General features: G+C 43.8%; 1 protein-coding gene across 1 annotated transcript; it reads right to left on the minus strand.

Moving 5' to 3' along the window:
* Positions 1-566: 566 nt before the first annotated feature.
* On the minus strand, positions 567-10,207 carry LOC102256146 (WD repeat-containing protein 3). The gene is made up of 6 exons (XM_014534524.1): positions 10,144-10,207; positions 7,191-7,392; positions 6,036-6,245; positions 3,546-3,664; positions 1,813-1,891; positions 567-710 (listed from the first exon to the last, which is right to left on the minus strand). The coding sequence occupies exons 2-6, from the start codon at positions 7,359-7,361 to the stop codon at positions 567-569; spliced, it is 723 nt and encodes a 240-aa protein (XP_014390010.1). The 5' UTR covers positions 7,362-7,392; positions 10,144-10,207.
* Positions 10,208-10,477: the final 270 nt, after the last annotated feature.

Below are 10,477 nucleotides of genomic sequence, written 5' to 3' on the forward strand. Positions count from 1 at the left end.
ACCCACAGGTTGAGAACCGCTGTTCTAGAGGGAAAGATTCAAACTGGCATTAAGAATTGCAAGAGAGGTCATACTTTCCCCTTAAATAAAGAAAAGCTAAGCCCTCGCCTACTAATGTAGAACCTATCGAATTGGCTGCTGGACACACCACACACTGAACTCCAGCTACCAGTAAACCTAAGGTCCAGAATCTTTTCCTCACAAAATCTTTGAGGATCTGAGAAAAACTTATAGATCTCAGAATATACGTATTTAGAAACACACAAACTTTACAGACTTTTGTTTGGGGGGAAAGAGTCGTTGATATTCTCAAGTCCATCCATGGACACCAAAGGTCCAGGAATATTAGGCTAAGAATTCCACAAATTAAAACATTAGCATGACCAGAAGCTAGACGCCTAAAGCTATCCTTCCAAGCCTGAACCCATGAGGGCAATGGAGCACAGAATGAAGAAAAACTTGTTTAGAAGTTGCAGGTTATCAATGTGATAGCATTCCTTTAGAACTATGTGACGCTGTGTGAAGCACTCAGTAATTACAACCGATTTTTTAAAATCAATGAGCCCCTAAAGCCGGTGAAACACGACAGGCACATAATCAGAAAAAGGAATTACCTCTTGCAGATAGGCAATGTCCCAGGCCCTCAGCTCACTGTCCGAAGCCCCTGTGATGAGTCGCTTTTCTTCTGACACCAGAACCAACCCCCACACCTAGAGTATAAAGAGATTCCAATAATACAACTTTTAAGACCCAAGGATGTATGATGTGACACTCCAAAAGGTTCAGAACACTGTAGTGCATTTGCAAAGTCCAATATTAAGGTAATTCTGTCAACATGGATTGTGAGAAATTCCACTGTTAGAAAGAAAAAATGGCCTATGGCACAACTGTTGTCTGATAACTTGACTTTTCTCTGCAATTTGCTATCTTTAAAATTAGAGAACAGTGTTCAACATAAATCCTAACAAGAGTCCACTCAAATGAAGATTTTTAAGTCTGATACTTCCTTGCCTCACAAATAAAAGGAGCTCCATTCATATCTGCTGCATAATATTCAGCCTCAAATACCCAAGAACTAAACAATAAAAATAGCAGTACTATTGCAAATCAATAACCAGAGATCTAACTCGCTTTTCCTCCTCATTTACTCCAGGTATATGCTTTTGAAAGCCTGGTTTGAACAGAGTAGGATGCAAAAATGTGAAGTATTTCCTGATCTCTACAGAAGAGATCTAAGTTCAGGTAACTTTTATAATGACTACAATTTGCTATTCATATGTCACCGGGCCAGGTACTGTACACACAGTGTCATTAGCCTCCCTACAATCAGAAAGGTGGACACTTACTATTTAAAAGTGACGAATTTAGCCCTGGCCAGGTGACTCAGTTGGCTGCACCAAAGGGTTGCAGGTTTGATTCCCCATTAGGGCACATATCTAGGTTGCGGGTTCGTTCCCCAGGCAGGGCATGTACGGGAGCAACTCAGATCTCTCTCTCTCTCTCTAAAAAGCAATAAAAACATATCCTTGGGCGAAGATTAAAAGCAATAAAAACATATCCTTTGGCGAAGATTAAAAAAAAAAAAAAGATGAAACTCATATTCATGGGTTAAAATGTATCCAAAGCCAATTTTAAGTAAATGCCAGTATCTGCTGATGGCTGGCACCTCCCCAACCACACTGACACTGTCTCTCTGGTAGCACTGGACAATTACTGCTGCTGAAAGCCAAGAGCCATGAAAGGACCGGGGGAGAAAACCAGCCTTTCCTGTTGCCCCGAATTCTTCCCCTGGGCCTGGGAGCCCACATGTACCTCAGTTCGGTGGCCAACCATCGTTTTGAAGCAGTGCTGGGTATCAAGGTCCCACCATTTCACCACGGTATCTTTCCCACTAAAAGGAGAAACAGGAAAAAGTATTAGAAAGAACCTTGAAACTAACAGGGAGACCAAGGTCTCATTTGTAGCCTTAAACAGATAAGGTACAGCAATGTCTACCGCTGCTACTCTCCCCAACTTTCTTTTAGAAAGTAAAGAACCTGAGCTCTCCATGTGAATATTTTTAGGTATGGTATGGCTCAATTGGTTGGTGCATCGTCTCATGCACTGAAAGGTGTCGGGTTCGATTCCCGGTCAGGGCATGTGGGGGAGGCAACCGATTGATGCTTCTCTCTCTAAAATCAGTAATAGGTTTCATCTGTAAGCCCATCATGTTTATCATCACAGCACGAACATTTTCGCACACTAACAGAAACTTCTTAGATCTCCCTGCTCCCTAGGCTCCCATGTCATTTTTCTGTCAAAGAAAATGCCACCTCAGTGAAGTCGATAAGCCTTGATTCCTTCCAATCCATTTCTGTATTTAAGGCCTACTGCCTGAATTATTTTAACAGCTGTTGGTCTGGTTGCTCTGCCCATTCCTGTTCCCTTGTCACATCCAATACACTTCTGTCCGATAATCTCAATTTCCTAAGTTCACACCAGACTCAAAATCAGGCTCTTCATCAGCACCCTTCTCAAAACCTCCCATCATCTGGCTCTAAAACTTCCTGCCAATGGGCTCTACTCTGCCCTGCTCCCTCACTAATAGAAATCTAATTAAATTCCCTTTCATGACCAAAGTGGGGAAAAACAAAACAAAAATCCCATTTATAAAGTTTTTCCTACAAAATTCCACCTCCGTTATTTTCCCTAAACTATAATGTGCATATTCCAGTAGATCTGCAGTCATTCCTGCTCTCATGGAATCTATTATCTGAACAGGACACACTGGTGTTCCATTCTCCCCACAGGAACAGCCCACCACTGGCATAGCACGCATGCTCCTTCACAAGTTCCCAAGTCATTCCTATGGCTCTTTTGGCTACTGCCTGACAAACCTCAGGACCCCAAACTTTCCTGGGTAGCCATTCTTCAGGAATGATAACTGTTACATTAGGTTAACCCTTTGCAATTGCTGATATCTGACCGATCATTTTTGACCTACACAAACGGACATTTCAAATGGTTCAACCTAGTAGATGTCAGAAGGCCTAAATACAGAGCACGTCTCTTCTCGACAGGCTAAACAAACGGTCGCCAACCCGTGGTCCGTGGATCAGTGGTGGTCCATGAGGTCCGAAAGACTGGAGACCACTGGTTTAAGGAAACCTTTGGAGCAGCGGTCGCCAACTGCTGGTCCGAAAGATTGGCGACCACTGGGCTAAACCAAATACTTAGTGTTCACCTCTGCCCACTGCTCCATATTGTGATTTCCTACTTTCTGGGGATCCAGAAAGTGGACAGCTCATTCTATAGAAGGCACATCAAGAGGTTAAGGAACATGGAAAAGTAGGTATCAGAAAATAGAATTTAAAAATACTATGAATAACTCCAGATAGCTTCTATGATACTGTTTGGGAGGGGAGGGGAGCAGAGAGAAAAGCAGAGAACAGAGGAAACTAGAACATGAGCTTGAGTGTAGCGTGGAGAAATGAGTAAGGAATGGGGCAAATTCCCTCTTTAAAACCCTTCACCTAGAGAACTGGAAGCGAAACTTGTTTCTTTACCTACTGACTAGCAGGTTCTTTTCTCGTAGGAACAATGCTTGTGTGATGGCGTCCTTGTGCCCCTTTAGACGGTAGAGGCCGCTTTCATTGATCACGTCCCACACAATAATATCTGTGTCCTAAAGGGATCAAATATAGAACCTTCTTTATCATATAAAGGACTAACAACAGGATGTAACATTTTTATTACAAATTTTTATTATATATTCCTTATAATCACCACAGATACTTTGTTTTATGTTCTTCCAGTCTTGATGTATATATCCAGGTTGATAATTTCCTATTAAACTGACACCATGCTATTCATTAGAAAACCCTCCCCTTTTTTCACTTAATGCATTTCCATTTTTCCATGTCTTTCCAGACTGCTCTCATTTTTTTAATGGTCTCTTAATAATCCTAAGGATATACAATAATTTATTTAAAAAACTTTTTCTATTTTAGCCATTTAGGTAGTGTCCAATATTCTACCATTACAAATATGTGGAAATGAACATTCTTATATATCTTTGTATATATCTCTGATCAGGATAAATACTATGAAGAGAAAGTCTTGGGTTAAAAAGTATCCCTATTTTTCAGGTTTGCAACTCACATCACCAAGGCACTCTCCAAAAAGGGTGCACCAATCTCTGTGTCCAGCAGGGGTAGTACGACAAGACCCATTTCCTCATCCGCTCAGCTCTGGGCACTATCAGCTTCTCAAAAACCACTGCCTATTTCACACGCTATAAATGCTGCCTTGCCCTAGCTGGTTTGGCTCAGTGGATAGAGTGTTGGCTTGCGGACTGAAGGGTACTGGGTTCAATCCTGGTCAAGGGCACATGCCCGGGTTGCGGGTTCGATCCCCACTGGAGGATGTGCAGGAGGCAGCCGATCAATGATTCTCTCTCATCATTGATGTTTCTATCTCTCTCCCTCTCCCTTCCTCTCTGAAATCATAAAAATATATTTTAAAAAATGCTGTCTCAATATTTATTTGCCTTGTATTTTCTGAATACCAACGAGAAGTTCTGTACACGGTCTATGGTGATTACTAACCATCTGTACCTCTCTCGAACCACCGAGTCCTGTCTTTTGTCTACCTTTTTGGGTCTTATTTTCACTTTATTTTAAGTTATTAAGAGACAAATGATATTAAAGCTTTCTTCCAATATAGAAAATATTACATGCTTTCCCCCCATTTTATTGAGAACAAATTGCTATATATCACTGTGTAAGTTTCAGATGTACAGCAAAATGATTTGATGTACACATATTGTGAAATGATTACCACAATAGGTTGAGCTAACATCTATCTTCTCATATATATATCCAAAAAAGAAAAGGAAAAATATTTTCTCCCTGTGATGAGAATTCTTAAGGTTTACTTGTAAACAGCTTTCCTATATAGTATTAAAAGTACAAATGTTTTAAATTTAAGTATTCAAATCTATTGATCTTTTTTCTTTTATAGTTTCTTTGCTGATATGTTTGAAATCTTTTTCTACTTGGCACCAGGTACATATTTACTTACATTATCTTGCAGTTTTCTTGAAATATCAATCACTCTTTAATATTATGGCATGAGGTAAAGCTTTAACTTACCCCCCCCCCCCACAGTTAGCCAATTGTCTAAGTACCATTTTCTACTCATCAGAAATATCTCCAAAATATACTCATTAGGAATAAGAAAGATTTGTTTCTGGAACTCTCATTAAGTTGTAATAATTACCTATTTTGTATTGATATGAGATTAGTATGCTTTCAATCATGACTTCATAGAGCATTTTAATATCTAAAACCTCCTTAAAAAAATCTAATCCTGAAAAAAAAAAACACACAAAACTGAAACCCTCTTTTATTAGTCTTCTTTCCCAAAATCCTAGAGTTTATGATTCATTTGTTTTTCCATAGATGCTTTTAAATTATTTGATCACGTTCTAACAACAACAAAACCCATTGGGATATTTATTTAAATTGCTTTTACTATTCTAGTTAGAAAACACTAACATCTTTTCAATACTTTGTCTTTATATTCAAGTACATGGTTTGTGTGTCTATTCAAATCTTCTGTTACTTTCTTTAGTCAAGTTTCATAGTATTTTTCTGTCTGTTACTTAATAAACCATCGTAAATGGAATCTTTTACATTACATTTTCTAACTTTGAGACATAGGAAAGCTACCAATTTTACTAAACTCAATGGCAAAGAATGATCATTTTGTCTCTGCCCTTGTGTACTATTTGGGCAGCACTTCCACAATGATGTTATATAGCAGTTACCAGGGGCACACTCATCTTGTTCCTATAGCTAATTGGCTCTAATCAGAGACTATGACAGAAAACAAAATGAACCTCCCCGTTCAGACCCATCCTTCTTGCTGTTTCTACCATCTACACTGTTGTGTAGCCAATGTGCCCATTGTTCAACAATTTTTGTGTACATCCTGCTTGGCATAGGATTAGTCCTTTACTAGATCAAAGTCTGGGCACTGATTCAAAGTCTCACCTTGGACCCAGATGCCAGCCTGCCTCCCAGCTGATCATACTTCAAGGAAGTGATGGCTGCTTTGTGTCCATTGAAGGTTACATTTCCTTCCCCACTCAGGAGACTGAAGATTCGAATAGACCCATCCTCATAACCAACAGCTAAGTGCAGCCCATCTGGGGAGGGGCACAAGCAAGTGACTTCTTGTTTAAGCCCCTGAAGGATAAGGATCTGAAATCATAACAGTAAAAATAAAAGTAGAGGAGTTAAGCATGTCATCAAGGGAAGAGTGGGAATAATCAAGCACCATAAAATTAAGAGCACCAGAAACTCCAAATCAGTCTTACAAGTAATAATGACACTGGAATCCATCTCAACTTCTTTGATATAGGAATTATTATTAGTACTGGGCAATGAAACATTCAAGAAAAGGCAAAATTATTTTTTCCAAAGCTCTACATTAGCATAATACATGCAGACATTACCTAGGCAATGGCATGAATTACTAAGCTCTTATCCTATGTCATGAAGTGGTTTTCCATAAAGGGTTGTGAGCACATCCTTGGCTTAACACAGCCCCATCTTATAAGAAACCAACCTATGTGGCACCAGAGTGCTAACGTGGTTTACCCCCAAGGGACCCTGCGCAGCAACAAGTATCCAAGTATTACCTCCTTGGAAGTCACACAGTGAGTTTGGTAGAAGTGGTAGGCTTATGCGTTTAGTTACACAAAGTCTCAAAGCCTAGTTTAACAACCTGAGCGTCATCTGAATAAGTAAGAAAAAGATTCAGTCAACACAGCAGAGAACTATTCCTTTTAAATGCCTCAATTTTATAACTGGCTGTGAGGGCAAGTAGAAGAACCTGACAGATAGATAAGTGGTAAAACAGAGAAACACACACATGGAGGGAATAATGATTACAAATAATTACCTGTAAGTATCACTACACATAGATTGCTAAGAGGTACGCTCCTCTTTGGTGGTGGTTTGCAGAGGTTAGTATAGAACACACTAGAACCTGATACCTGGCTATCTAGAACCAAAGAAAAAAGATTTCCCTTCCAGGGACACACACATACAAAATCTGGGCAGGAGATGGGAGCTCTCGTGCTTCTGCCTCTCCATCCTCAAATACCCACATGTCAACACGGACCCAGGTGATTTCCGGCTTACCTTCTCTCCTTTTCTTAAGTCCCAGATGAAAACATGCTCACAGGCTGGTACTGCCACGTAGCGGCCTTTTTCCCCACGAAGTGTCACAAAGACAATATTGCCTTTCTGGCTGCCAATGAGGCCAAAGACTGCACTGGCAACATAGCGAAGGTACTGCTTGGTGAGCCCCATGTTAGAAGCTCTGAAACCACGGGTGAGGCAGCTGCACAGGCAAACAAAGAAAACTCAGTCCTTTGGGTACGTTGGTTCTACTAGGCTAGCAAACACCAATTGTTTATCATGTGGTTAACTTATACAATAATTCATGACATAAAATATCTGGACATCTTACTTTTTTACTCATCCATGATTCAACATGTCATCCCTCATTCATCAAGTTGCAAACTGCTCACATTGTCATGCCCCTCTCACAGATATCTGATGTATGGCCTCAATGTCGCTAAATTAGCTTCTGTCCATTTAATCACCCTCTTACGTTTTTACACCGAGACTGAGAGCCTGAGATTGAAAATATTTATCAACGAACATTTATTGTAAACTAACTAATTAGGCAGGTACTGCGGTAGATGCTAGATACAGGTCAACAATCTTCCTGACCTCGCAGCACTCACCTTCTAGCACAGTGATTCTCAATCGCTCTAAGTACCCAGCTCACCTGGGGCTCAGGAGAACAGATTGCAGGGACCTGCGCCACCTCCCCTCCCCAAGGCCCATTTCTGACTCAGCAGGTCTGGGGAGGGGCCCAAGACTGTCCATTTCTAACAAGTTCCCCAGTGCTGCTGCTGTGGTCCTCGGTTTGGGATCTACTGTTCTAGTACAGTCAGGGTAGCCCCCTCCCCTTGACACAGAAAATGGCACAGCAACTTGGCAGTTTTTGAAAGATGCCATAGTTCCCACACTAAGTCAAATTCACTGAAAACACTGGTTATGGATAAAAGAGACAACACGTGAAGGAAGGAACAAGCCAAGCCCACGTGCGCTTGACATGGTAAAGTGAAAAGTAAGCCCCCAAACACCCACGCAACTTAAAAAACACAGGAACCACGCACTGGACCCATTTTTCTTAGCATAGTAACCGCCGTAAAACCAGTTAAAAATCAAGGAAAGATAACATTCACGTGGTGATAATGCCCTTAACCTACGCCATTTATCAACACTTCCCCAATTCATCGATTCCTTAACTGTAGTTGTTTCTCGTGGTAGTCCTTGGCCATCTCCCGATTCTTCCCACAGAGGGCCTTGACTTATGAGTTTAATTTGTTCCGTGACAGAGCTCGTCAAGGAGCTCGTTAACTCAAATTACTCTGTCAACTCAAAGCAAAAAATCGGCCAAGAGACTGGTATCTCGAAAAACTCGTTAGTCGGGACACTCGTAAGTCAAGGCCCCACTGTAGTAACCTTTGGCTCATTAATAAAAAATATTATAGCAGCCAACACGTGCTCACTATAGCAGCTTCAGGACTTAGGATGGACGGGGGGCTTCCCAATAAGCCCCTTGTATTCCTGCACATCGAACCGCCTTTCATACACCCAACCTGCAGAGCAGCACAGCTCAGCCTCCAGGTGGGCACTGCCCTCTAACATGACCACATGTGTAGAGTATCGGCTGTTCACTCGCGGCGGCCTGGGAGCGGGGCTCACTGCCCAGCTCACGAAGAGCATCGAATCCTACGGCACAGAGCTGGTCCGGGAAAAGATCAAAATTCACAGTACAGTTTGCATGGCATGCACACCCCCTTTCCCACTACCGAGAAGTAGAAAAATCCCGAGTCGGGACTGCCGGTGTGTGTTGACGAATATACGTACATAACCGAAGACACGTATACAACTGGGTAGTCACCTCCAGCCATGGAGTCCCTTAACTGGGCTCATCTATGTAAAACACTTAGAGCACCTCGCATTTTGTAAATATCGATATAATGTGTGTGTTGACGAATATACATACATAACCGAAGACCGTATACAACTGTGTAGTCACCTCCAGCCATGGAGTCCCTTAAGTGGGCTTATCTATGTAAAGCACTTAGAGCACCTCGCATTTTGTAAATATCGATATAAAAAAAGTATTCTTCACCATAACCTTCCACGGTAGGTACTGCTGTTATTCCAATTTTACAGACCAGGAAACCAGCGGCGATGGGAAACAGCCCAAAGCCAGACCCGGCCCAGGCTCACGCCAGCATTCCTCGCGGCCCACGACGCTCCTCGCGGGTCGGAAACTCCCACCGGTCTCCCCGAGGACCCGTTCCTCTCCCCCCACCACTTCCGCTTCCGGCTTTTTATCACTGAGTTCCGGCACCAGTTTCCCATCTAGCACCTCCGCCGGCATGTTTAAAAGTCTCTTCACTTAAAAGTCGTAACGCTACCAGCCTCATCTTTTCACGTGCGCTGCCCTGACCCCAAAGCCCTTGAAAGGACTAAACGGTGTGCAGTTCCCAGAACTCCTCCTCTCGGCCCCTCCTCATGCCTCACAGAACCTCTCAGGTCGGGCAGTTCGGTTTCCCTCCGCGTCCTGCCACCTGGCCTTCACGTCGTCCCTGTCACCGACATCAAGCATGCTCCCTCTGCCTGTTTTAATCGGCCATTTCCTCCGAGGCCCGCTCCCGTCGGGGCCAGTCCACTTCTCACGGCCTCTTCCGCAGCCTCCGGCTTTACCGTCCTCCACACGAGGCATCATCACTGGGCTCACGGCCTCACCTGCCTCGGCGCCCCCACCGCCCCTGCGTCCTGAGCCACAGTCCCCCCGCGCCCCAAACACGTTGCTTCCACGCTGCTTCCACTGAAGGGCGGGACGCCCCTACCTAAGCCGAGCCTTCAGTCTGGAGAGGGTCAGCGACCGACCCCAACTCCCCCTCGCCTCGTCTGCTGCTGGCAACCACGAAGGCTTCAGCCAGGAAACAAAGTTGAGGAGCTGAGCACCCCGAGTCCTCACCTCAGCAACCTGCGTCCTCACCTCAGCCTCCACGAGGCGCCGGACTGCTTGGGACCCGCCCCTTCCGGTCCTTCCCCCCACTCTCTTGCGTCCGGCGTTTCCTAGGCCTCGATAGGCGGAAATGACGCAAGAGCCGTGCTCTGATTGGTGAGCATCGGCCGGGAACGGAAGTCGGTGTTTCGCAGCCCAGAGCTTCTGCAGCTGGTCACTCCGGCTTCCAGGGACTTGGATCGCCTTACCCTTCCAGCTCCTGGAAGAGTGGTCCGGGGTGCCGATCGGCGGCTTCCTATGAGGAGTTCAACCCGCCCCGCCTGCCGCCCGGATGGGACCGCGGGAGTGAGGTGAGCGGCGGGCC

The sequence above is a fragment of the Myotis brandtii genome, unplaced genomic scaffold (assembly GCF_000412655.1).
Source record: "Myotis brandtii unplaced genomic scaffold, ASM41265v1 scaffold131, whole genome shotgun sequence".
Taxonomy (NCBI): Eukaryota; Metazoa; Chordata; class Mammalia; order Chiroptera; family Vespertilionidae; genus Myotis; species Myotis brandtii.

Bases quoted from the DNA above. Each gene is read 5' to 3' on its own strand.
- LOC102256146 (XM_014534524.1), bottom strand. From the start codon at position 7,361: ATGGGGCTCACCAAGCAGTACCTTCGCTATGTTGCCAGTGCAGTCTTT. The intron at 6,246-7,190 runs GTAAGCCGGAAA...TTATGATTTCAG, and splicing joins ACTTAAGAAAAGGAGAGAAG to ATCCTTATCCTTCAGGGGCT. The intron at 3,665-6,035 runs GTGAGACTTTGA...TGATCCCTTTAG, and splicing joins GGCTGGCATCTGGGTCCAAG to GACACAGATATTATTGTGTG.